Source organism: Macaca thibetana, chromosome 9, assembly GCF_024542745.1.
Source record: "Macaca thibetana thibetana isolate TM-01 chromosome 9, ASM2454274v1, whole genome shotgun sequence".
Classification (NCBI taxonomy): Eukaryota; Metazoa; Chordata; class Mammalia; order Primates; family Cercopithecidae; genus Macaca; species Macaca thibetana.
In genome coordinates, this window is record NC_065586.1 from 12,911,560 (window position 1) to 12,939,423 (window position 27,864).

The 27,864-nt window shown below is 42.9% G+C and overlaps 1 protein-coding gene and 1 pseudogene across 2 annotated transcripts in view; both read right to left on the reverse strand.

Annotated features, from left to right (window-relative positions):
- Nucleotides 1–14,809, reverse strand: part of CCDC3 (coiled-coil domain containing 3) — a 100,931-nt gene extending 86,122 nt beyond the window's left edge. The window contains exons 1-2 of the mRNA XM_050803281.1: nt 14,291–14,809; nt 11,457–11,631 (exon numbers count right to left, since the gene is read on the reverse strand). Coding sequence (XP_050659238.1) covers nt 11,457–11,631; nt 14,291–14,664 — 549 coding nt within the window. The 5' untranslated portion in view covers nt 14,665–14,809. The remainder of the gene's footprint in view (nt 1–11,456; nt 11,632–14,290) is intronic.
- LOC126962380 (60S ribosomal protein L6-like) overlaps nt 1–27,864 on the reverse strand; it is a 693,495-nt pseudogene that overhangs the window by 629,065 nt on the left and 36,566 nt on the right. The window lies entirely within an intron of this gene.

The following is a 27,864-nucleotide window of genomic DNA, read 5'->3' on the forward strand; positions in this document are numbered from 1 at the left end:
GCATTTATCACAAAGAAGTGAAAACTCATGCCCACTCAACAATCTGTACGTGAATGTTCACCGCAACTTTATTCATAATAGCTAAAAACTGGAAGTTACCATAATGTCTTTCAGTGAGTGACTTGTAAAGCAATCAGCGGTGCATCTGCACCATGGAATATGACTCAGCAATGAAAGGGAATCCAGTAACTTGGATTAACCTCAAGGAAATTATGTTGAATGAAAAAAGACAATCTCCAAAGGCACATATAGTATGACTATGTGTACATAACACCCGAAATAAAATTATAGATATGGAGAAAAGATAAAGGGTTGCCAGAGTTTAGGGATGGGTGAGGGGAAGGGTGGCTTAAAAGGGGTAGCAGGAAGAAGCCACTTGGTGATGGGACAGTTCTGTATTTTAATTGTGGTAGGGATTACAGGAAGATACATGTGATAAAATTGCATTGAGTTTTACATGTATACATAAATGACTGCCTGTGTAACTATTAGGTTGGTGCAAAAAGTAATTGCGGTTTTTGCCATTAAAAGTACTTTTGTACATTTTACAGTAAGACACACGTAATAAACTTGCACAGAGTTTTACACATGTACACAAATGAGTGTCTGTGTAGCGATTTAATACTAACATCTGAATAAACTCTGCAGATTTCATCAATGTCATTGTCTGGTTTTGATACTGCACTACAGTTAAACAACATATTAACAGCAGGGGACAAGGGGTGAGGGGTGCCTGGGACCTGTCTGTACATTTCTTTGCAACTGCCTGTGAATTTAAGATTATTACAAAATAAAAAGAATTTTTTAAAAAAGTAATCCCTGTACCACAGGAAACTAAAAATATAACAATAATATAGCATCTGTCCCTGTTTAAGAGTGATAACTGTGTTTCAATACAACTTTCATTTGATGGCAAAAAAAAAAAAAAGAGAGAAAGAAAAAACCGTACACAGTATAGTCACAAATCCTGACCCCTCCTTGCTGGAGGGCAGTCTCCTTCCAGTGTGAGCTGCCTACACTCAAAAACAAGGCAGGAGCTCCCAGTGTGGGTCCACTGACCTGTGCACCCTCATCTGCCCTCCATTCCCTGGTATGCAGCTCTGTCCTCTGCTGTGTGCTGGCTCACCTCAGCGCCTGAACACATCCCTCCCCTGTCTAAATTCATCGTCTCTCGCCTCCACCAACTCCTCGCATTTCCTGTGGCCCAGCAGGAGTACCCATCTTTCATGTGGGTTAATTGTCTCTTGTCACTTGACTTCAGAGACCAGGTCCAATTCTTCCACAACATTCTCCATAACCCATGACACAGTGCTAAGCATGTAGGAAGGATTTTCCTTGTGGATGGAATAAACGCCTGTCTGCCTCGAGATCTTATGGGATATACGGGGATATGAGAGCTGTAACATAACACCTCACACATAACCAGTACTCTGTCCTTATTAGTATGTTACCTTTTTATTATTACAGTGCTATGGATAAACCATAGTAGGTATATTATGACCAATTTTACAGATAAACTAAGTTCAGAATAGTCAAGTGACACCCAGTTAGAACCCAGAACTCTATTTTAAAACCTATCAAGGACCCGTCTATTCTTGCATCTATCGAGATGCAAATTTCTACCTTAAAACTATTTTCAGCTAGGTATGTTATTAATTAATTCAGGTACAAATATTCCCAAAGGAAGTGTAATATTTTGCAGCACAAAGCATGACATTGGCCAATACCCTGGGGGTGGTCGAAGTGCTGGACGAAGATGACACAGAGCAAATGTCTTAAAAAGTAGGGACAGCAGTGGTCTGTGATCAAAGACAAATTGGAAGAACACAGGAGAGCGCCCCTTCCAGACGTATCCCAGATCCAGCCATTTCTTCCCAGAGCCACTGCTACCCACTAGTCCAAGCCTCTGGTCTTGCCTAGACAGTTCCAATCATTTCCCAATTGGTCTGCCTGCTTCCGCTTTTGCCCCTCAGCAATCTGTGGTTCACTCAGCTGTCAGAGTGTTCCTTTTCTGAAAGGCTCATCAGATCTCACTACTCCGTTCAATGGCTCCCCAAAGCACAAAGATCTAATCTTCCCCCACTTGCTTAGAAATGTCCACATGATCCAGCCCACACTCACCTCTCCAAACCCAGCTTGTCCCATTCTCTCCCCACCACCAATGCTCATTCCTATTTCTCCACCCCTCAAGAAGGCCAAACTGTTTCCACCTTGGGCCCAGTTGCAATGGCTTCTTGGTCTGCCTGCCATGCTTTTCTGCCTCATCTTTGTATGGCTGGTTCTGTGTCCTTCAGATTTCAGTTTAAAAGTCATCTCTTCAACCTAAAGTGGCTTCCAGTTCCTATCATACTACCTTTTTTTTTTTTTTTTTTTTTTGAGACAGAGTCTCACTCTTGTCACCCAGGCTAGAGTGCAGTGGTGCAATCTCAGCTCACTGCAATCTCTGCCTGCCTCCCAGGTTTAAGCAGTTCTCCTGCCTCCGCCTCCTGAGTAGCTGGGATTATAGGTATGTGCCACTACTCCTGGCTAATTTTTGTATTTTTGGTAGAGACAGAGTTTCACCAGGTTGGGCAGGCTGGACTTGAACTCCTGACCTCAAGAGAGCTGCCCACCTCAACCTCCCAAAGTGCCAGGATTACAGGCGTGAACCACCACGCCCGGCCTACCCTCTTTTAATTATTGGTCAAACACCTATCATTATCTGATATTTTTCCTATGGACTGATACATTCACTGACGTAGTGACTGTCTCTCCCTCATCCCACTACCATGTAGGTTCAAGGAGGGCCTGGAGCTCTTTTCCCCTGTTCCCTTTTGTATTCCCAGTGACACACCATAGGTGTTTAGTAAATATATGTAGAATGAAGATACAAATGAATAAATTAAAAAGACCACTATCCTACCTACTTCACAGCTTTGGCTCTATTTGGCCAATCAAGTGGCCGAGTAATGACAATCAGAGTACATTAACAGCCTTCACCTAGAAAGCAGGGAATAGCATGATTCTAAATAGCTCAAAAGCTTTCTGAAAACAGTATATGCTTAGTCACCCTCCGAAGTCCAGATCGAGCCCACTCAATCCAGGGTCTCCTCAGTCTCAGCCCTGGAATCTTTACAAAGGTTTTCACAGTCACCTACAATCTGGCCGAACCCTGCCCATGCAGCTGTCCATTATTCAGCAGGGCTAGAAGCCAAACTCCTGAAATCATTCCAAGCTCAATGTTCACTCAAGGTCTCCCGAAATTCTGGGCTGCATACTACTGAGGTCACATACCTCCCTGCACTCAGACCATTAAATCCCCCATTCCTTAAGCCCTCAGCTTAGTCAATACCTCTCTTCTACCATTGTCCATCACTGACTTAGTCCAGAGCAGCAGTTCCCAAAGTCTGCAGAATCCTAAGGGGCCCCAGGACCCACTCATTCATTCATTCATTTTACTTATTTATTTAGACAAAGTCTCACTCTGTTACCCAGGCTGGAGTGCAATGGCACAATCTCAGATCACTGCAACCTCCGACTCCCGGGTTCAAGCGACTCTCATGCCTCAGCCTCTTGAGTAGCTGGGATTATAGGAACGTGCCATCACACCTGGCTAATTTTTGTATTTTAGGTAGAGACAGGGTTTCACCATGTTGGCCGGACTGGTCTCAAATTCCTGACCTCAAGCGATCGGCCCACCTCGGTCTCCCTAATTGTTGGGATTACAGGCATGAGCCACTGCACCTGGCCCCAGCACCCTTTTAGGCAGTCCATCAGATTAAAACTATTTTCAGAATACTACCAAGATGTTATTTGTCTTTTTCACTGTTGGTTATTTGCACTGCTGGTGCAACAGCAAGGTAAGTTAAACTGCCGGCCTCATAGCGCAAATCAAGACAGTGGGACCAGATGATTCTAGTAGTCATTGTATTCTTCAGTGCCAGGTGCAAGCAGAAAAAAAAAAAATGCCAGTTTAACAATGTCTTCACTGAAGCAGTAAAAATTATTAAATCCTGACCCTTGCATACACATTGTTAATACACCCAAGTGTGAAGAAATGAAGTATACACATAAAGGCCCTCCGCATAGCAAAGTACGATGGTTGTTTCGAGTTCTGAGCTGAACTAGTGGCTTTCTTCATGAAACACTATTTTTACTTGAAACAACGAAATAAAGCGCCAACCATATTTATTCAGATTTGGGTATTTGGTAGACAATTTCTTGAAGGTGAATAACGTAAGCTTGCCACTTGAAAGAAAACAACGGACAGTATTGGTTGCCAGTGACTGAGTGTGAGCTCTCAAGCAAAAATTAGAATTTTAGGAAAGTTGCCACTATGAGTTGACAGTTTGCCAATACTTAGTCTTTCCCCCATCAGATCAATAGTGATATTAACAAATATGATTTTTATATCGTATAATTAAATCTCACCGCATTTGGAAGGTCTGCATAATGCGGTAAAACTACTATTTTCCAAACGGTCAGGGCATCATGTTATGAAATCACGCATGAGTAAGAAATCCATTCAAAGTACAAGATAGGCCAATGTATTTTCAGGTAGGAATACAGAAAGTTCATTGATGAGGTTTCAGATTCTACATTATAACAAATTTTTAAGATACCACCACTTTTGAGTTTGGGTGCAGTATCAAAGAAGAATCAAGAAACAGAGATCTACTTAACAGGTGCTCAAATACTTGTTGACCATAAGCTACCTCCCTCCATCTCTAAGGAATGAGCATCTTTGTTTTTGACCAAATGATCTGTTAAACTTGAGGATCTCAGCACACTTGTGGGGATACCTTTAAATTGTTTTAGAGCCCTTTCTGAAAAATGTGAATGAAACGAGTTCTGATTCTTTTTTCAGTCTATTTGGGGTTCAAATCTCACTTTAGAAACTACAGATCCTGTCCCATTCCTGTTTGCTTTTGATCATCAAAAAATAAATACTGTTCATTTCTTTGCCTCCGTGCTATATATTCCATCAAAGCTTGAACATATGTTTTTTTGTTTTGTTTTGTTTTGTTTTTTCTTTGAGAGGGAGTCTTGCTCTGTTGCCCAGACTGGAGTGCAGTGGCACGATCTCAAATGACTGCAACCTCTGCCTCCCAGGTTCAAGTGATCCTCCTGCCTCAGCCTCCCAAGTAGCTGGGATTACAAGCACATGCCACCATGCCTGGCTAATTTTTGTATGTTTAGTAGAGACGGGGTTTCACCATGTTGTATCACCATGTTGGCCAGCCTGGTCTCAAACTCCTGACCTCAAGTGATCTGCCCGCCTCAGCCTCCAAAACTGCTGGGATTACAGGCTTGAACCACCAGTCCTGGCTTTGAACACACATTCTTAATGGAGACAGTCAGATAGAAACGTCAACGCCAGCGCCAGTCAAGATGAAGCAAGCCAACCATACTCTGATTCCCACTGATTTTAACTGAAATCTCTGCATATAGTTTAAAAAAACCCAAAACCCTACCCGCCTGAACTCTGAACACTAAACAATTAGAAGCATGGGGGATCTGACCCAAAGGGGGCTGAATCATGGAGCTGTGTAGCAAAAACTCCAGGAGAAATCCCTTATTACGGACAAAGTCCTTCGTTTCTGTCTCTTTCTTATCTTTTTTTCTCACCCGGTCTAGCCCTCAGGCCATGCATATGGAAAGATCTCCCAGATCTACTCATGAATTAAGCAAGGTGTAGTGAAATGTACACAGTGTGCTGCCATTTGTGTCAAAGACGATGGTAATAACACATATTTGGATTTAAAAACAAACAAACAAAAAAAACCTCCATTGAGGACCAGGTGCCGTGGCTCACACCTATAATCCCAGCAATTTGGGAGGCTGGGGTGGGTAGATGACTTGAGGTCAGGAGTTTGAGACCAGCCTGGCCAACACATGAAACACCATCTCTACTAAAAATACAAAAATCAGCTGGCCGTGGTGGCGGGTGCCTGTAGTCCCAGCTACTCAGGGGGCTGAGGTACGAGAATCGCTTGAACCAGGGAGGCGGAGGTTGCAGTGAGCTGAGACTGTGCCACTGCTCTGCAGCCTGGGCAGCAGACCAAGACTCTGTCTCAAAAGAAAAAAACAAAACAAAACAAAACAAAACAAACAAACAACTCCATTGAGATAAAGAAAATGGAGTTTATATATGTCATGCAATACTACTCAGCCATAAAAAGGAATGAAATAATGGCATTTGTGGAGATCTGGATGGAATTGGAGACCATTATTCTAAGTGAAGTAACTCAGGAATGGAAAACCAAACATTTTATATCCTCACTCATAAATGGGATCTAAGCTATGGAGATGCAAAGGCATAAGAATAAGAAAGGACCCTGGAGACTCAATGGAAAGGGTAGGAGAGGGTGAGGGATAAAAGACTACACACTGGGTACAGTGTACACTGCTCAGGTGATGGGTGCACCAAAATCTCAGAAATTACCACTAAAGAATGTATTCATGCAACCAAACACCACCTGTTCCCTAGAACTGATTGAAATAATAATTTTTAAAACACCACTGACTGTTTATACAAGAAACTAATAACAATGGCTACTTATTTGGAGGGTGTGTGGGGACTGTGTGGATGGGTGTCAGAGATAGTAGAGAACCCACGTGAGTGTGTTATCTGTTAACAATTCAATACACTATATTTTTAAACGTCGTCCTTGCACAGAACCCAATCAATTCTGTTGAATGAAAAAAGTACGCAAGATAGCTTCCCTTCCATCTGTTCCCATCTCCAGCACAAACCCGTCACTACTGATGTTGGCACTCCTCCATGGGATGTTTCAGGACCCCCTGGACAGCAGCAGGCAGCTCTTCAAACTTTTTTTTTAATGTGGTTTTTAAAACAACACTTGAGAATAATCAGCTTCCAGTAATGAGCGCTTGCATCACTCTAGAAAAGTGTTTTCAAAAGTATGTTCTAATTAGGTCCTTAGAACACCCTGAGACAGTTTATCTGTTCCAGGCTCTATTTTATAGAAGGGAAAACTGAAGTTGTGGGAAGTTAGGGGATCTGCCCATGGTCATTCCTCCAGAAATGGCAGAGCCGATTGAGATCTTCTGATTACAAGTTGACAGTCCTTCCAAGGCAGCTTAGAGAAGGGTAACACCCCTATCGTCCTTCCCAACGCCAAAAGAAGAAAGAAGAAAATGATAGCAAGACCTCCGCAGATTTTCTTTCAATCCCATGACATTTTGTGACAGACTGATATAAGTATGGGTCAGTCTGGGTCTTGGTCCTAGGGGACAGTACCAGCAGAGAGGGAAAAGTATCCAAATTCTGTTCTGACTGTTGCACTTGTCCAGCAAGAGAGAAATGAGGAAGGAAAAATGTCCTTGGCTGGTGTGGAGAGAGCTCTGCCAGTAAATCTGGCGGATGTTCCAACGTGCCAAAGATATCCCCCCAAGTCCTATTAACACCATGACACTGAACCAGAGGCGGTGAACACGTACTAACACTGCTGACATCTTGGCAGCTTTTGAAAGAAAGATCCTGTTGCTATTTACTAATGCGTGGGTGGGATATTTGAAGATGGAGAGGTGCTGGAAAGGAAGCAGAGTGTGGGAGGACTTTGCTCCCAAAGACTGAGTTGAATGTTGCTCTGCATATGCTTTGCAAAAGTTTCCCTCCATTAGCTTTTCCTCCTCTTCCATCTCCTACCCTCCAAATCGACTCTAGAGTCCCAGATCCTCCAACAGAGAGAAAGCGAGAACTATCAGCGAAGAGAATGAAACGTGCCCTTCATAACTACAGTCTGGATCCACTGTCCAAGCTGAATGGAAGCTTAAAGAACAGCAGCATCAACAGCATCTAGAGGCGGGGTGTGGTGGCTCACGCCTGTAATCCCAGAACTTTAGGAGGCCAAGGCAGGAGGATCACTTGAGGCTGGGAGATCGAGACCAGCCTGGCCAACATGGTGAAACCCCATCTCTACAAAAAATATAAAAATTAGCTGGGCATGGTGGTGGGTGCCTGTAATCCCAGCTACTTGGGAGGCTGAGGCAGGAGAATTGCTTGAACCCGGGAGGTGGGGGTTGCTGTGAGCCAAGATCACGCCACTGCACTCCAGCCTGGGCTACAGAGTGAGACTCCATCTCAAAAGAAAAAAAAAAAAAAAAAAGAAGGTGGCGCAAGTAGTAGTAAATAACTCACAACTATTTTAATTACTCTAGGGTATGTAAAAATATTTTAGGGAGCATCACAAAACTTTAAAAAGTCAATTTAATTTTAATTTCAAATTTTAAACTAATGGGCTAATTTTTCTTGTTTTGCTTTGTTTTGAGACAGAGTCTTGGTCTGCTGCCCAGACTGGAGTGCACTGGCACGATCTTGGCTCACTGCAACTTCTGCCTCCCAAGATCAAACGATTCTCCTGCCTCAACATCCCAAGTAGCTGGGATTACAGGCACGTACCACCATCCTCAGCTAATTTTTGTATTTTTAGTAGAGACAGAGTTTCACCATGTTGGCCAGGCTGGTCTCGAACTCCTGACCTCAGGTAATGGGCCCGCCTCAGCCTCCCAATGTGCTGGGATCACAGGCGTGAGCCACTGCAATCAGCCCATAATGGGCTAATTTTATGTAGCTTTTATGTGATCCCTTTCAAAGTGGATAGGGAATAAAAATGGCATAAGCAAAGGTCTGGAAACGTGCAGGGTCCCCCAGGTTGAGCTAAATTCTGCTCCACAGCAGCTCAGCAAAGTGAAATAATTCTCTTCCTCGCCTCAAGTTTCCACTTTTCCTCCAAGCCTGGAACGCTCCCACACTTTGTTATCTAAGAGGCCAGGGTGATTCAAGGGAAAGGGGAAAGGAATTCTCCCCCAAGATCTACATCTGATCAACAGAAATGGATCTGCCTTCACACTGAAACAATTCTCCACGGTTCTATTGTTCTTTGTTTTTCCCAAATGATGGAAAAATCTGATTCCAGAAAAATGTTAGTAGCTAGATGATGTGACCATAGTGCTAAAAAGTTATGTGGCTTAAGATTTTAAGGGCTAACCTATTCGAGTATTTTCAGAATAACATCTCTGGACATAAATCTATAACATAGTCATATAAGCAAAGCTCCCACAAGATGGAGAACAAAAGGGACAAGCCTAAAAAGGTTTCACTTGGAAAAAATTAAGTATGACTCAGGCTTGGGATACTCAGGCTTAGACTTGCTGTGTCCAACTCAACATGGAGGAGACAACAGTAAAGATTAAGAAGGGGAAAAGGAAGAATAAAAACAGGTGCTTGGAGCCACACTGGGGGCAAAATACTTGACAAACGTTGAGAAAGTTCTGGCAAACTATCAGGAAGGGGTTAGAAAAGTCTAGACTACTGTCAGTAGTGTAGAGCTGAGGAATGTTTGTTTGTTTGCTTGAGACGGAGTCTCGCTCTGTCGCCCAGGCTGGAGTGCAATGGTGTGATCTTAGCTCACTGCAACCTCTGCATCCCGGGTTCAAGCGATTTTTCTGCCTCAGCCTCCCGAGTAGCTGGGATTAGAGGCATGCACCACCTTACCCGGCTAATTTTTGTACTTTGAGTAGAGACAGGGTTTTGCCATGTTGGCCAGGCTGGTCTCGAACTCCTAACGAGTAGCTGGGATTAGAGGCACGCACCACCTTACCCGGCTAATTTTTGTATTTTTAGTAGAGACGGGGTTTTGCCATGTTGGCCAGGCTGGTCTCGAACTCCTAACCTCAGGTGATCCCCCCACTTCAGCCTCCCAAACTGCTGGGATTACAGGCATATGTCAAAGAAGAATAAATCATTTCCCGTAGTTGGACGTACCTTCCCTTTACAGGAACAGCTTCTGTGCAAGAGCATGAAGAAGGCCTCCAGGGTCCAGGGAGCCCTGGGCAAAGCTCCCTTTGAATCCTGTCCTTTGTAGACATGGATGCAGCTGGAGGCCATTATCCTAAGCAAATTAATGCAGGAACAGAAACCCAAATACTGCATGTTCTCACTTATAATGGGAGCTAAACATTGAGTACACATGGACACAAAGAAGGCAACAATAGACACCGGGGCCTACTTGAGGGTGGAGGGTGGCAGGAGGGTGAGCATGGAAAACTACCTCTTAGGTACTGTGCTCACTACCTGAGTGATGAAACGATTGGCATCCCAAATCCCAGCGGCACGTGATTTACCCATATCACACACCTACACACATAGCCCCTGAACCTAAAATAAAAGTTGGAAGGAAAACAAAATAAAAAGGACACTAGGGATTGGGAAGAGCAAGGCAGCTACCCTAAGCCATCCCATCAGACAAGAGAAAGACACTTCCCTCAAACTTTTCTTGATGGGTAGAAAGAAGGGAGTTTCTTAACATGTGCAAACGGGTTCATTAATGCAAAAAAAAAAAAACCAAAAAAAGTCCTTATTCCACGTGATACCCACATCAGAACTCTCTCCAGCAGTATGTCACATTACCCTAAAAATGTCTTCCATCAGGGGGACTGGAAGAGATGGGTCACTGCCCCAGAGGCCTAGACTGGCCTGCCCCCCACTATCACCCCAACTTGGTTGTGGCAATGCCATTGCTTTGGAAGAGTGATGATCATCAAAATTTTCCTCCAACTCTGGCATTTGGCCCAGAGCAGAAGACTCTCTTATATTTTCATTCCCAAAATGATCCCAACCCTTAAGATGCGACCCTTACATTTTGCAACCACCTTGGCCATCCTGCACCTCTATGTCTTACCAACTGCGGTTAAGAATCACAGGAGTGGTAGCTGTGATAGCAATTTCATTTCATTTCCCTCAGCACTTTTCCTTTCCTCTGAGACAATTCCTTAGAGCCCCACGCTGTCGATAACAATCACACAGTCAGGAACAGTCGTAACAGCTCACAGGCGCTGAGCACTTACTCTTTCGAGCATTATGCTAACGGATTTACATAATTATAGTTTTTACACATTTAAATCATATTGCATTAGCCCTCTGACATAGATCGGGGTGTCCAATCTTTTGGCTTCCCCGGGCCCCATTGGAAGAATTGTCTTGAGTCACACACAAAATATACTAACACTAACGATAGCTGATAAGCAAAAAAAAAAAAAAAATTGCAAAAAAATCTCGTAATGTTCTAAGAAAGTTTACACATTTGTGTTGGGTCACATTCAAACTGTCCTGGGCTGCAGGTTGGACAAGCCTGATATAGACGCTACTATTGTCCCCGGTCTGTAGAAGAGAAAACTAAGGCTCAGCATGCCAATCTTCATCTCATCCTGTTCTCATACTTTGGGAAGAACTCCTTATCCAACAGTAAAGCTTCAGGGATCCAAAGTTTAGGAACGGTCTTTTTTAACAGCTGGGAGGCAAGAAGGGATAGTAGGAGAGAGAGAGGGTATACAATAATGCTCTCTGGTCTGGGCTTTTGGAAGAGTATTCTTGACTCCTTTGGTCACAAAATTCACACAAGGTGTAGCTACGCTATTGTTTTGCTGTGGCACAGGATTTAGCCGATTCTTACCCTATTGTCTTCCTGGATTTCCCAGTCACTGGAGAAAGTCGCCAGCTGCTGCCCTTGGGAACAGTTTGAAAACTGGAAAAGGCTAGAAAACATCCTTCTGTTCTCTTGAGTGTCCGGGAAGATGGCATCTTGGAAATTGACTCCGTGAGGCAAGAGGTTATAATTTTCATCCATCCTAATGGAGAAGAGGGAAAAAAAGGCGGACATGTAGACTCGACAGTCAAGGGTGTACCAACTTTAATCAAGAGTCACAGACAACTGCGATGGGCTTGCCAGTTTCACATCAATGTCTGGCGTGGCTCTCATTAGAGGAGTTACTACTTCTAATTATTTTTTTGTCTCACACTACATCAGTCTATCCTTAAGGTTTTCAAAAAGACGACTTTGAGCAAAGTATGGAGAAAAGTATTTGTGTGGTGCCTGTTTGTCTATTTGTGTTGTCTTCCAAGTCCCCCAAGGGGTCTTCCTTCTCAAAGAGGGTTCCTTATTTCCTGGTGAAAAAAAGGCCAGCTGTAACGACCTATGTTCTGTCTTTGCTATTCATCTTCTATATGACATGAAACAAATGTCTTAACTCCTCTAAGCCTCAGTATTCTAATCTGTAAAAAGAATATAGTACTGGCTGGGTGCGGTGGCTCATGCCTGTAACCCCAGCACTTTGGGAGGCCAAAGTGGGTGGATCACCTGAGGTAAGGAGTTCGAGACAAGCCTGGCCAACATGGTGAAACCCTGTCTCTACTAAAAATACAAAAATTAGCTGGGCATGGTGGCACACTGTTGTAATCCCAGTTACTCAGGAGGCTGAGGCAGGCGAATCACTTGAACCTGGGAGGCGGAGGTTGCAGTGAGCAGAGATTGCACCATTGCACTCCAGCCTGGGTGACAAGAGTGAGATGCCACCTCAAAAAAATAGCACCTACTTGTTTGATGATGTCATAAGCATTGCATCAAAAACTAAGTAAATGAAGCACTTGGTACAAAGTAAATGCAGTATACATATTAATGAACATATTTAAAGGCCTAGCATAAATCAATTAGAATGATTCTTTAAAAAGTCACAAAAAGAAAGAGATGAAAGTTACACTCCAGTCTAAAAAAAACAACATGTATGGCTCACCAGCAAGTCTCCACTGCCACCCTCACCCCTGACAGTGACCAGAGGTCCAGTCTCCTCTCAGTAGGTCCCAGAATAACAGAGGAGGAATGATTTGTATGTAGTTGTTAACACACTCCAAGGCAAGACAGCCCTGTGAAATGAGAATGTCAGACTACTGTCTGACTTTGTATTTCTTTCCTAACTTTTGTAAACATGGTAGAGTAAAAAAGATGAGAATTGGCTGAGCACCACGGAACCACTGGACAAACTGTATTTCATGATAAAAATTTCTTTAAAAAGCCTGTTCAAATACTTGGGCTCTTTTTTCTTTGGAGAACAGAGTTCTGGTTTTGAATAGTTTTATAGATGGTATCTCAGTATTTTTCCTAATTAAAAACATGAAACCCTAAGTTTCTCTGTATCGAGAAGGGCACTCTCTCAGCCCCACTAGCTTTATTTAGAAACTACACTTCTCTGAAATATATAGAGAGAGAAAAAAACTTAATCTAGCTGAACCACTCAAGCCAACACAACGCAAGACATGTTTTTTAAACTTAGATATTCTGGCTTCAATATGGAAAACATGTGTTGCCATGCACTTACAAACACCACTTCGTAGAACTGTTTTCTTTCTCAGAGAAATGCGAGCTAAAAGTGAATCTGCAGACCCACATCAGCCTCATTCCAAATATCCTTAGTGCTACTTCCCAGACTGGCAAAACTGGAACTACCACTGATCACCACAACAGTGGATTAATTCTCTATCTTGATAGATAGGTTAGATTCCATTTTGATGTTTTTCTCAGTTGTTTTATATCACTCTCCAAATTCAGTTGAAGCCAATCAAAGAATTTAGGGTTCTACCTGGTGCTCTCTATTCAAATTTCAGAAGAATTCAGTAGTCAACGAGAATTGACTGAGTTCTTAGGCAGATGCATTCCATCTTGACCACAGGCCAATGTTCATGGAACTTTAGAGGATTCCAGTGGTCTAGAATCAGAGAGGATCTCCTGCCTGGTTGACCTCTCCACCCCTCAAAGCATTGCTACCCAGGATTTTACCTGCAGCAGAACCCCCTACCCCCAATAAACCTTTGCTATTTCAAATAACCTGGCAGCTGACATGAGATAATGAAGCAATCCTGGGCTACATTCCACACTATCACATCTTGGCATTTGAGCAAGTGGGGAAGAGGGGAGAGTGGACAGCTGGTCAACCTCTAACCTGCACCAGGTGCTTTGCTTGAGTTACGTTTTTCGCTCAACCAGCCCTGCCTCTCATTTTACACAGGTGAGGCTATGGAAGTTCTTGAGAAGGTATCAAGAAATGGGCTCAGAATCACGATTAGGAAAGGCAGAGCCAAAATGCCAGCCACAGACTGATTTCAAAGATTGTTCTTCTCACCGTCCCAATCTACTCCCATTGAGGCCAGTTTAAAGACGCGAGTCAAAGGGACTGTTGGAGAGCGCTTTGAGCTTTTGCCTGCAATGCTCTTCTGTGTACAAGGCACAGAAAGCTTTCCTATCTTTTAAACCGCCTTTACCAGGGGTAGCCAGGGTGTCTGTAGAGACGTCAGACGGAGCAAGAGATATCCAAGGAGGCAAGGGGTAGGCGCCCCAGGGGCATTCTCATTTGGCACCGACAGGCTGCCCTGGGAGTTACCGGCCTGGCTCCAGATAACGGCGACCTCGGGAGGTGGCGCAAAGGGAGAGAGAGGTGGCGGCGCCGCCGGGCTCACCTGAGGAAGAAGAAATAGGAGTAGTCCTGGACCACGGTGTGGGAGTGGCACGAGAAGTAGCCCAGGCCGGTGAGGTTGAGCCTGGAGCCGGCGGGCACCTCCAGCATGCTGCCCCACGCCTGGTCGCACAGCATCTCGACCTCGGCCGAGTAGAAGAGGCCCCCCTGGCCGGCGTGGTACTGCCAGGGCAGGTGGTTGTAGAGGCCGGGCGCCTCGGGGTGCAGCGCCAGCACCCTGGCGTACACAATGGTCTCGGCCAGCTCGGCGCGGCAGCCCTCGCTCAGGGGCCTCCACTCGGAGGGCAGCTGGCAGGCGCGCGCGGGCGCTGGGGGACCCGCCAGGCAGAGCGCGGCGAGCAGCAGCTGGCGCAGCATGCCGGGCCCTCCCGGGGCGCACGGGGCGGCGGCGGGGAGCCCGGGGAGCCCGCCGGCCCGGGAAGGGCAGCCCTGGGCGCTCGGCTGCTCGCGCCGCTCCTGGGAGCTGGGCGCACCGCTGTCTCCGCCGCGGGGCTCGGCATGCCGGGCCCTGGCGCGCCACGCTTTAAAAGGGTCCGGGGGACAGCACGCGCCGGGCGCCCGCCTCCCGCCCTGCCCCCTGCGGCTGGGGCGTGGGCGGGGACTCGGGCGGGTCCCGGCGCTGGCTGGGGCGGGGACGCCTGGATCCAGCTAGCCCTGACTCGGGGACAGCGGCCCAGCCCTCTCCTGGCGCCCCACTATGGAAGGGGTCCGAGTTTGCCAGGCGTAAAGCCTGTTTGTAAACGCAAGGCATTCATAAAAGAATGACTCTTAATTTGCACGATTACTAAGTTTTTACATTTTCTCTGCATTTCAGAGTGAAAATACGTAGAAACCAAATCTGACTTTATCTTCCCAGAGATTAACTAGGAAATTCAGTGTGGGCTGAAAAGGTTTTTTAGTTCTCGTGCTCTCTCAGATTTGCTTATTATTTAATGAAGATCTTAGAAAAGCTTTGATAAAAGATTCCAAAAAGCAATCATTTGGCTCTGATTTTCTTAAAACTAGATGGTTTCCATAATCCCTGCTTCCATTTTCTCAACACTGTACACCCGAGAAATACATTCAGAAGTAGATTCCAAACACCTTTTCACATCAGTGAGTGATTTTGAGGATACTCAAAACTCCACAGTTCCATCTTTATCTCTAAATGCAACAGGTTTCTTGTTTCATTTTGTTGTTTTTTCTTGAGACAAGGTCTCCGTCTGTCACCCAGGCTGGAGTAGTGACTTGATCAGGGCTCACTGCAGCCTCAACCTCCCCTGGGCTCAGGGGATCCTCCCAGGTCAGTCTCCCAAGTAGCAGGGAATACAGGCACACCACCACCCCAGATGATTTTTTTTTCTTCAGTAGAGACAGGCTATGTTGCTCAGGCTGGTCTCAAACTTCTGGGCTCAATCGATCCTCCCACCTCAGCCTCCCAAAGTGCTGAGATTTCAGGCGTCAGCCACCACATCCAGCCTGAATATTTAAATTATGCAATTTCATAATGCTATTAGTCTCCCAGGGCTGCCATAATAAAATACTCTAGACTGGTGGCTTAAATAACAGACCTTAATTTCTCAGAGTTCTGAAGGCAGGAAGTCCAAGATTAGAGTGCCAGGGTTGGTTACTGGTGAGGCCTCTCTTCCTGGCTTACAGACGGCCACCTTCTCACTGTGTCCTCACGTGACCTTCTCTCTGTGTGTGATGGAGAAAGAGTGAGCCCTGGTCTCCTCCTCTTCTAACAAGGTCACCAGTCCTATTGGGTTATCACCCCACCCTTACATCCTCATTTAATTACCTGCCTGAAGACCCTATTTCCAAATACAGTCACATTAGGGAGTTAGCACTTCAACATATGAATTTGGAGGTGGGAGGGAGACACTATTCAGTCTATATGAGCTGTTTAGCAGGTGTTCTGCAGGTTTGCTAGAGAAAGAGAGCAGGGATCCCAAATGGTTTATATTCCGGGCAGGCAGACTCACAGCACACATTGCCAAGTTATAATAAGAATTGCTAAACTTTAGTCATTGTTGACCATGGGCCAAGTACTGTTGTAAGGACTGTACATATGTCATTTTAATTAATTCTCCAAACAACATTCTGAATTAGATATAACTATTATCCTCATTTTACAGATAAGGAAACAGGCACAGGGAGGTTAACTGACACCAAAGATCACAAAGCTACAAGATGACCAAGCCAGGATTAAGCCCCCAGCATTTGGACTCCAGAGTCCATGTACTTAACACAACACTAGAATAGGGCCAAATATAGGAAATGCTCTAAAGACACAGGTCGGCCCTTTAACCAGAATATACACAGAGCAAATCAAGATTAAAACCTTAGCAGAATCACCAACCATGGCTCAAAGAGTGTGCAACTGACCTAACATTCATTTTGTATCACCCAGAATCCCTGCTCTATTTTAGTCCTATACTGTAACTTATGTAGATAAGATAGTAAGAAAGTTTTTATTATTAATTGCATCTTCAAGTGCCTTGAAGACCTGGAAAAGATTTGTCTGCCTCTAAAAGACTGTAAGGCCCTGTCTTTTCTTTCCACATAGGTGAGCAAATAAATAAAAATCAGCAAACATGGCTGTTTTTTCTCTTCTTGTATAAGCTTGACAGAATCAAAACTCTTCCAGTACTTCCCAGAATGTATTTTGCAGAAGTGAGTACCTGCAAGAAATCGTCCTCGTGGATTCAGCAGACACATGGCTCATGCTTTTCTCCTCTGTAAGTTCTGGCAGAGTGCCTCGCTGATTGGGTTTCTCTTCCTGATCGAGCCACTGCAGCGTACCCTAGTGAGCAGTTCCCCTCTGGGGACCAAGACTTCCAAACAAGCTGAGCTCAAGGTAGCCAGGAGGGGAACAAACCTTCTATGAGTGAATTATTGGGTTTAATAGTGACATGAGCCACTTCCATCTCTTGATTCCAAGACCCGTGTGTCCTGGCTGTGGGGTGGATAGTACCACATATGTTCTGTTTCAAAGCACACACAGTAAGTACACTTTGAGATGGACTCCATCATTTCAGCGTGGTGACTCCCGACTGACGCTATAATTAAGTCTTCACTAAGCTGTTACACCTTTCAGAATTTGTCCAGTTTCTTCCAGGTGATGGGACATGTGGTAAAACCAGTTAATTCTATGGCCTTGAGACCACTGCTGCACTTCACTGCTGTGGAAGAAGCAATGCTATGGGAATCATTGATCAGAAACATCATTATGGGAAATTCCATGATAGTGGATAAGGTGCCCAGTGAGTCCATAGATGGTGCTACTGGCAGAAGCATTATTGCAAGGAAGGCATATCCATGTCCAGAATGTGTCTATTTCAGTGAGGACAAATCTCTGACCCCCACCCCCCACCCCAAGATGGAAAAGGTCCGATGGAATCAACCTGCCACCAGGTGGCTGACTAGTTCCCCAGGTGAATGGTGCCACATTAGGGGATCCATGCTGGCCTCTATTGTTGACATATTAGGCTCTCAGCAGTAGTGTCAGCCAGGCCAGCCGTGGTAAGAGGAAGTCCACATTGTTGAGGCAATGAATACCCTCTGTTTCTACCACTATGGCCACTCTGTTTATGGGCTCATTGAGTAAGCACTAGAGTGGGCAAGAAAAGAGACTGACAGACATCCACTGAGTACATCAATTTCCCACCTAATCACTAAGAACTTCCCCTCCAGTGAATGCACTTTGGTCGTCATTCACATGGGTCACAAATATCTTCACAGTTGGTAACCGTTATGAGATGTCCATTCATTCACCTCTTCCCAAGATGTCCTTGTCATCAATCTTCTGATCCTATTTCTTTCAAGTCCCTAACCATCCAACCAAACCACTAGCAATCGCCCACGAATCAGTGTCCATGTGTACTACCATCTCTCAGTCTAGACATAGCATACAATGAAATCTGCTGCTCAAAGTTATATCCACTGGGAGAATTTTTCTTCACCAGTGTCCTTCAGGATCACCCCTGAGTGAAACTGAGTAATATCTGTGTGTAATACAGAAAAAGCTGTAAACCAGTCTTGTTATTTCTTCCTCATTCAACTGGAATATCTTCAAGAGGCTATAAACCATATGAATGGAAGAGGCAACATACCTTCAGAGTCAAAGGAATCTAAGCCACTTGCCCATGCAACTTGCTTGTACCATCTGGACCTGCCCAACCCCACTCTCTTGGATACCATTTCCATTTGATGGTAGATTGCTGCTGTGCACACATGGCCTTATGTCTAGGAAGGTCATGCAACACCCAGTTCATGATGAGAAGTTCATATTACATAATCACCCAGCATACCATGGTTAGGCATTCAATCTCTTCCAAGGCCTAATAGCAAGCGAGATGCTATTTTTCAAAAGGCAAACAGCCATATCCAGAATATGGCATAGGTGTGCACTAAAACCCTAGAGTTTGGTGCTGTCATTTTCCTTTTGGTGCTTGCTAAAGACTCCATACAACATTCCCATTTGTCATAAGTACTTTATCACTGGACCTTCTAGATAATAAGGCTCAAGTGATACAATGGCTTGTACACAGCCTGAACTTGCTGCACAGACTTCTCAGAACTTGCTCAATACCACTTGAAACTGGCAGCCTTACAGATAACTCTATAGATGAATCTAAAAAGCACATTTACATGTGGCATATGTTCCCTCCTAAATACAAAAAGGCTGAACACATATTTTTCCTCTTTTCCCATTGTAGGTCATCCAAGGACCAGCAACTTTCCTTTTGCCTTGGAGGAGTGACAATTGAGCCCCCAGAAACTATGCTGAGGTGGCAGGCCCCTGAATTTTTGTGGGCCTATCTCCCACCTTATATCTTACCAAGGCCTCTAAAGTATATGGTGTTTTGTGAACATCAGATCCATTCATCATAATGTCATCCATGAGGTAATCCAATGTGATGTTTTGTGGAATGTCAAGACAATCAAAATCTCCTCAGAATAAACGTGATAGAGAGCAGAACTGACATAGCCTGAGGCAAAACTGAAAGTATACTGTTAGCCCTAATAGGTAAATGCAAGCTGTTGCTGGCAATCCTTGCAAATCAGTGAGGAGAAAAAGGCAGGTCAGTAGCTACAAAGCAAATGCCGGAAGACATATCAATTTGCCCCAGGAAAGATACTACATCTAGGACAGCAGCTGGAATTTTAGTTACCACCTCATTAAGTTCATAGTAGTCCTCACTCACTCTTTAAGACCCGTGTGAGTTTTGCACAGACCAACTGATTAATTCAGTGGAGATGTGATAACTATCGCCACTTCTTTCAAGTCTTTGATGATAGCATGGATTTTTGCAATCCCCTCAGGGATGCAATATTGCTTCTGATTTATTCTCTTGGTAGAAATGAAAGTTCTAGGAGCTTCTGTTTAGCCCTTCTGACAATAAAAGCCATCACTCATGGGTCAGAGAGAAAATGTGGGGGTTTGTCAGTTGTCAACTTTGGTCCCTTTGGAGAAGTCTTAGAGGAGGATTTATGGTGTGTGCACGTGGCAGTGGTGCAGGGTCCTTCCTCAAGGGCACCTGGCATACCTTTCAGTCAAAAGGCTCTGTGTCTATACATTTACTTATGTCTAAAAGCTGTGTAAGGGGCTTCAGTTCCTCTCTGTGGGAATTCAATTCAGGTTTTCAGCTACCACAGCTTTTGCTGTTATGTAGATCAAGCACTGCACTAGCAGGCTGCCCACATATTTACTTTCAAGAGACATCATGATCAACTATCCACTGTCAAAGATCTCTGCCAATCAAAACATTCCGATTACTTGTATGCTCCCACTAACCTTTATGGTAGAGGTACTTACCTTCCCTTTGGCAGTTAAGTGCTGCTGCTTGACCCCTGCTACTTCAGAATTCCATCATTCCTTTGAAATCTGGGAACCCTTTTCAATGGCATCATTCTATACTAGAGTCATAACTTTTCTAGAAAGAGGAGAAACCACAGAGATGTTCGAGGATGCACTACTCCCTTAATTAATAATAATGAATTATTATTATAATTAATTAAGTAAGTAAGTAATGATAATTAATATTTCTCATCACCATCATGAAGGAGATACCTCTGGGTCATCTTGCGGAATGTGGTTGGCAAGTGGCTGTGCAGGTCACACATCGGGCATTCAGTTCAACCTTCCTAAGCCTTTGGATTCCCTCCTCTACATTGTTTCAGGAAAGCTCTGGCATCTCAACCTCACTGAATAGAGGCCACCATTGAATTCCTTCAAATTTTAGTCAACCAATCAAGTAAGCTATTAGAGTCACCTCTAGAAGTATATTAAATTTGTACTCTCAAATGCATCAAAACAATAAATTTTGCCAAAACTAGTATTGTATTCTGCCCACTTTGGTTCTGCCTGGAGTCTGCTGATATATATATATTTAGGTAGTCTTGAAATTTCTTTAATGTCTGGGGTCTTTCCTCCTGGATCATAGTGTGTACCTGTCTCCCGGGACATGCTGAGCTTTTACCTTCGTTATACCACTGCTTGAACTTAATTATGACTACAATTGCCTTATAAAAGACACTTTTGAAGCAATAATGGAGCTACACCCTCTTGAAGATAGACTAAGTACTGTCAAATATGTCCTTTCTTCCTAAAATAATTTTTTAAAATCCCAATACAAAATAGTGGAAAAATTTTTAGTTATGTAAAAAAATGTTCTAAGTTAGTCATGAAAAATAAATGAGTTCTTCCTCTTTCTTCTTTTCTTCCTATCTCTTCCTGAAAAACTCAGCTCTAAAAGTCTTTAGCTGGGGCCAAGCAAGTTAGTTCTCCAAGCTGGGCAGGATAAGAGATGGAAGAGACATGCAAGATAGGAGGAGCTTCTGTCTGGGGCTTCCCACTGCAGGTATGAGCCACAAGGGGTGAGGAGGGCATCAATGTAGGGGAGTGGCCCACTACAGGGTGTCAGAGCTCAAGAAGGGTTAAGGAGAGTCCCTGCATAGGAAGAGCCTATCGTGGGGGTACTGTCAGGGTACCCTGTCATGGGGTTGACCATGTGAGAGGGCAGCCTTTGCAGAGACTCAGTGTCTAGGCAAAGAGGGGCCTCCTAGGCATGCAGCCCAACAGGGGTTTCAGAAGCCAACGGGGTAACATCCACAAGGATGTCAGTGCATGAGCAAGTACAGGGGACTCCTATGTGAAAGGGCATGACCCAGTTCAGAGAATCAGAGCATGGTTAGGGTGAGATGAGTGTCCATGCAGAAGGGCAACCCAAGCCAGGGAGTCAGAGGCCAAGCAGGGTAATAAGGATGTCCACGTTGGGGAAGGCAGCAGCAGTGCAGTGAATGCCAGACTCCAAGTGTGATGTGGAAGGCATGATGTGAGCTATGGGATGGGAGTAGTGATAGGAGAATAGTTACACACAAGAGGTTGATCAAATAAGCAAATCTATTAAGGAGGATGGAAACCAGTTTCTCACTATCAAAAAAGGGAGTTACATATATGGGAACGAAGAAAACTAGAATTGATCCTGTGGTGCTGAAACAAGAATTCATAGATTTTAATAATAGATATAGAAATCAATATAGTTGCATGTGAATTTGTGTGCGGATATACACTTTTGTCTGTCCTACAAGTCTTAGCAATATATGTTATATGCTTACAAAAAGAGAATTCTTGATAAAACTCAGTAAGTTAGAAATAGAAGGGAACTTTCTGAACCTGATAAAAAGCATCTATGCAGTCTACTACTAAACTTACACTTAATATGAAAGACTGAGCGCTTTCTCTTAAGATCAGGAACAAGACAAGGATGTTCAGTTTCATCGTGTCTACTCAACATAGTACTGGAAGTTCTAGCCAGTGCAATAATTCCATAAAATAAAATAAAAAGCATCCAAACTGAAAAAAACAAGATGTAAAACTCTATTTACCCATGACATGATCATCTGTCTAGAAAATGCAAATGAATCTACAAAAAAGCTACTAGAACTCATAAGCAAGTTTAACAAGTGGAATACAAGATCAATATACAAAAGCCAATCGTATTCTCTGTACTAACAACAATTGGAAATTGACATTTAAAAAAAAATACCATTCACAATGGCATCAAAATATATGAAATACTTAGAAATAAATCTCATAAAATATGTAAAAGGCTTATACATTGAGAACTATAAAACATTACTGAGAGAAATTGAAGAATATTTTGAAAATGGGGTTATATACTTTTCTCATAGGTTGGGAGACTCAATATTGTTAAGATGTTCATTCTAGCCAAACTGATCTACAAATTAAATGCAAGCTCAATAGAAATCCCAGTGGACTTTTTGATAAAAATTGATAAGCATAGTCAAAATTCCATACGGAATGTAGAGAACTCAGAATAGCCAAAAACAACTTAGAAAATAAAGACCAAAATCAGAAGGCTAACATCACCTGATTTCAAGGCCTACTACAAAGCTATAGTAAGCAATAAAGTGTGATTTGGTGCAAACACAAATACCTATGTCAAAGGAACAGAATGTAGTCCAGAAATAAACCCATAAATATATGGAGAACTGAATATTTAAAAAGCTGCAGAGATAATTCATTGGAAATTGATTGGAAAAAGAATGACCTTTTAAACAAATGATCCTAGAACAATTGGGGGAAAAATATTTCAGCCTATACCTAGCACTGTACACAAAAATTAACCCAAAATATAAAACCTAAAACTATAAAACATCTAGGAGGGAACCTCTGCTAACTTGAGTTAGACAAAACTGAGACATCATCAAAATGCCTAATGAAAGAATTAAATATCAAGCCATAGACCAGAGGAGAATATTTGCAAATCATATATCTGATAAAGGATACATATTCAAAATACACAAAGAACTCTCAAAACTCAATGAGGAGGCTGGGTGCATTGGCTCAGGCCTGTAATCCCAGCACTTTCGGAGGCTGAGGTGGTTGGATCACCTGAGGTCAGGAGTTCAAGACCAGCCTGGCCAACATGGTGAAACCCCATGTCTACTAAAAATACAAAAATTAGCAGGGTGTGATGGCAGGTGCCTGTAGTCCCAGCTACTCAGGAGGCCAAAGCAAGAGAATCACTTGAACCTGGGAGGTGGAGGTTGGAGTGAGCCAAGATCATGCCACTGCTCTCCAGCCTAGGTGACAGAGCACGACTCCATTTCAAAACAAAAAACAAACAAATAAAAACACAGAAAACACTCAATGATGAGAAAACAAACAATCCAATATAAAAAATGGGCAGAAGATTTAAAAAAACACTTCACCAAAGAAGATAAGAATGGCAGATAAGGGCATGAAAAAATGCTCAAAGTCATTAGTCACCAGGGAAACTCAAAACCATTATGAGATACTCCTCATAGCATAGCAAAAATTAAAGATAATGACCATACCAAGTGTTGTCAAGAACATGGAGGAACTGGAACTCTCATGGAGCTGGTGGAAATGTCAATGGTAAAAGCATTTTGGAAAACAATTTGACAGCTGCTTAAAAAGTTAAACATATGATTAAGCCTTTCCACTCCTAGGGATATACTAGAGAAAATTAAAGCATATCCCATATCAAGACTCATATATGAATGTCCATGGCAGCTTTATTTGTAGTAGCCCCAAACTGGAAACAACCCAAGTGTCCATCCACAGGTAGATGAATAAATAAACTAACTGTGGCCTACAATTAAATACTACTCATCGATAGAAAGCAATGAACTATTACTACACAGCAAAGCATGGATGAATCAGGTGATAGAGTAGTCAAGCAAGTGGATTTCCTCTACCAATTCATTTGGTCTCAGAAATTCTCACTTATAAAACTGTCACAAAGGGCCGGGCGCAGTGGCTCACGCCTGTAATCCCAGCACGTTGGGAGGCCGAGGCTGGTGGATCATGAGGTCAGGAGCTTGAGATCAGCCTGGCCAACATGGTCGTCTCTACTAAAAATACAAAAATTAGCTGGATGCGGTGGTGCACGCCTGTAATCCTAGCTGCTCAGGAGGCTGAGGCAGGAGAATTGCTTGAACCCAGGAGGCAGAGGTTGCAGTGAGCTGAGATGGCACCACTGCTCTCCAGCCTGAATGACAGAGTGAGACTCTGTCTTAGTAAAAAAAAAAAAAAAACCTGTCACAAAGAAGTCATCTAAATAGGAAGAGAAGAAATCAAGCTATCCCTGTTTTCAGAAGACATGATTCTATATCTAGAAAATCTCATAGTCTCTCACCAAAAACTTCTTGAGCTGATAAGCAACTTCAGCAAAGTTTCAAGATACAAAATCAATGTACAAAAATCAGTAGCATTCCTATAGACTAATAGCACTCAAGCTGAGAACCAAATCAGGAACACAATCCCATGCAGAATTGCCACAAAAAGAATACAATACCTAGGAATACAGCTAACCAGGGAGGTGAAAGATCTCTACAATAAGAATTACAAAATGGCTGCTCAAAAAAATCAGAGATGATACAAACAAATGGAAAAACATTCCATGCTCATAGAAAGAATCAATATCATTAAAATGCCTATATAACATGCTATAATGCCCAAAGCAACTTACAGATTTAGTGCCATTCCTATCAAACTACCAATGACATTGTTCACATAACTAGGAAAAAACTATTCTAAAATGTATATGGAACCAAAAAATGGCCCAAATAGCCAAGGCAATCCTAAGCAAAAAGAACACAGCTGGAGGAATCACATTGCCCTTACAGTACTGTAAGGCTACAGTAATCAAAACAGCATGGTAGTGGCACAAAAACAGACATATACACCAAGGGAACAGAATAGAGAGCCTAGAAACAAAGGCACACACCTGCAACCATCTGATCTTTGACAAAGCTGACAAAAACAAGCAATGGGAAAAGGACTCCCTGTTCAATAACTGGTGCTGGGATAACAGGCTAGCAATATGCAGAAGATTGAAACTGGCCCTACAACTTAAAGTATAATAATAATAAATAAATTTAAAAAAAAACCAAAAAACAAACAAACAAATAAACACTGACTAACACGGGGAAAAAAAAAAAAAAAAAAAGATTGAAACTGGATCCCTTTCTTACACCATATACAAAAATCAACTCAAGATGGATTAAAGACCTAAATATAAAACCTAAAACTATAAAAACCCTGGAAGATAACCTGGGAAATGCCATTTTGGATGTAGAAACTGGCAAAGATTTCATGATGAACATGCCAAAAGTAATTGCAACAAAAGTAAAAATTGACAAATGAGACCTAATGAAAGAGCTTCTGCACAGCAAAGGAAACTATCAACAGAGTAAACAGAAAACCTACAGGTTGGGAGAAAATATTTACAAACTATACGTCTAAGAAAGGTCTAATATCCAGAATCTACAAGGAACTTTAAACCTACAAGCAAAAAAGAACCCCAGTAAAAAGTGGGCAAAGGAAATGAACATATATTTTTCAAAAGAAGACATACTTGCCAATAAGAATATGAAAAATGCTCAATATCACTAATCATTAGAGAAATGCAAATCAAAACCACAACATTATACCATCTCACACGAGTCTGAATGGCTATTATTAAATAGTCAAAATATAACAGATGCTGGCAAGGTTGTAGAGAAAAAAGAATGAATGCTTATATACTGCTGGTGGGAGGAGGGAGAAGTTCATTTAAAAAAAAAAAAAAACTGTTGTAGTCCCAGCTACTTGGGAGACTGAGGCAGGAGAATCGCTTCAACCCAGGAGGCGGACGTTGCAGTGAGCTGAGATTGCGCCACTGTACTCCAGCCTGGGCGACAGAGTGAGACTCTGTCTAAAACAAGCAAGCAAACAAACAAACAAACTGTTGAGTACTATGCTTAGTACCCTGGTGACAAAATAATCTGTATCCCAGATCCCCAAGTTACAAGTTTACCTATATAACAAACCTTCACATGTACCATGAACCTAAAAATTAAAATATTCTAATAAACTGTCACAAAGAAAAATATTTTTCTATTGCTGCTGAAAAAATTAAAGAAAAACTTAAACTATTTATATTCAAAATTCACAAAACTAAGTGTATAGGAGTATAAATAATTTCCAAAATTTTTTTGGTAAATTTATCACATTTATTCCTCAGAAGTTATTAAAACTTTCAGAAGTATTAAAACTGCACTAAGACTTTTGGGACACACACACATATTTCCTAGCTCTGTCCACCAAGAAGGTCCAGGAGCAATAATATTCCAAAAGCAATGCGAGCACCTAGCAGCCAGATTTTGGTTTCTAAATATCATTCTCCATTAAAAAGAACCAGGACTCCTTAGAGAGATCGATGATTTCAGAGAGCAGATGATGAGTGGACATGAAAATTCTGATTAGCCACAAACATTTTGTGCCAAAAAGTAAGGGAGTGCTGAAAGAATAACTGGGAAGTGTCACACACAGACACACACATACACACACACATACCCTTAAAGGGGCTCCCAGTGATGCATTTAAATTAATAATGAATTATAACCGAGAGAATAAAATAGAAAACCATGAATTCACAGTAGTAAATACAGAAATGAATCATTAGAAAAGTTTAGAGATATATACATAGTTACAAATAGCTCCCAATAAATATTTATTTACTACAAAGAGAAAAAGAACAACATTACAGATGGAGAATCCTGGCAGACACCACGGTAATCCAAGTAAATATCATGGTAATGGAGCAAACTGGAATCTTGCGCCAGCTGATAAAACATACTGAGAACACAGCATCACCTCGTGATACTCCTGCCAATGATGCAAAATGTGAATGTAAACATGAGGAAATATCAGATAAACACAAACTGAGGAACATTCTACAAAATAACTAGCCTCTAATCTTTGAAAGTGTCGAGTTCACAAAAATCAATAAAAGACCCTGTAGCTGTTCCAGATTGAAGGAGATGAAAAAGACATTCATGTCCGGGTGTGTGGCTCACACTTGTAATCCCAGCACTTTGGGAGGCCGAGGTGGGTGGATCACTTGAGGTCAGGAGCTCAAGACCAACCTGGCCAACATGGCGAAACCTCATCTCTACTAAAAAATATAAATATTAGCCAGGCGTGCTAGCGCGCACCTGTAATCCCAGCTGCTCAGGAGGCTGAGGCAGGAGACTCACTTGAACCCAGGAGGTAGAGATTGCAGTGAGCTGAGATCACGCCATTGCACTCCAACCTGGGTGACAGAGCAGGATTCTATCTCAAAAAACAAAACAAAACAAAACAAAAGAGAAAAGAAAAGAAAAGCCAGGCATGGTGGCTCATGCCTGTAGTCCCAGCACTTTGGGAGGCCGAGGCGGGCAGATCATGAGGTCAAGAGATCAAGACCATCCTGGCTATGGTGAAACCCCATCTCTACTAAAAATACAAAAAATTAGCCGGGCGTGGTGGTGGGCGCCTGTAATCCTAGCTACTTGAGAGGCTGAGGCAGGAGAATGGCATGAACCCAGGAGGCGGAGCTTCCAGTGAGCTGAGATCGCGCCACTGCACTCCAGCCTGGGCGACAGAGCAAGATTCCATCTCAAAAAAAAAAAAAAAAGAGAAAAGAAAGAGGGAGAAAAAGAGACATGCAAAAGACTAATGCAACACATAATTCTGAACTAGACCCTTTTGCTATAAAT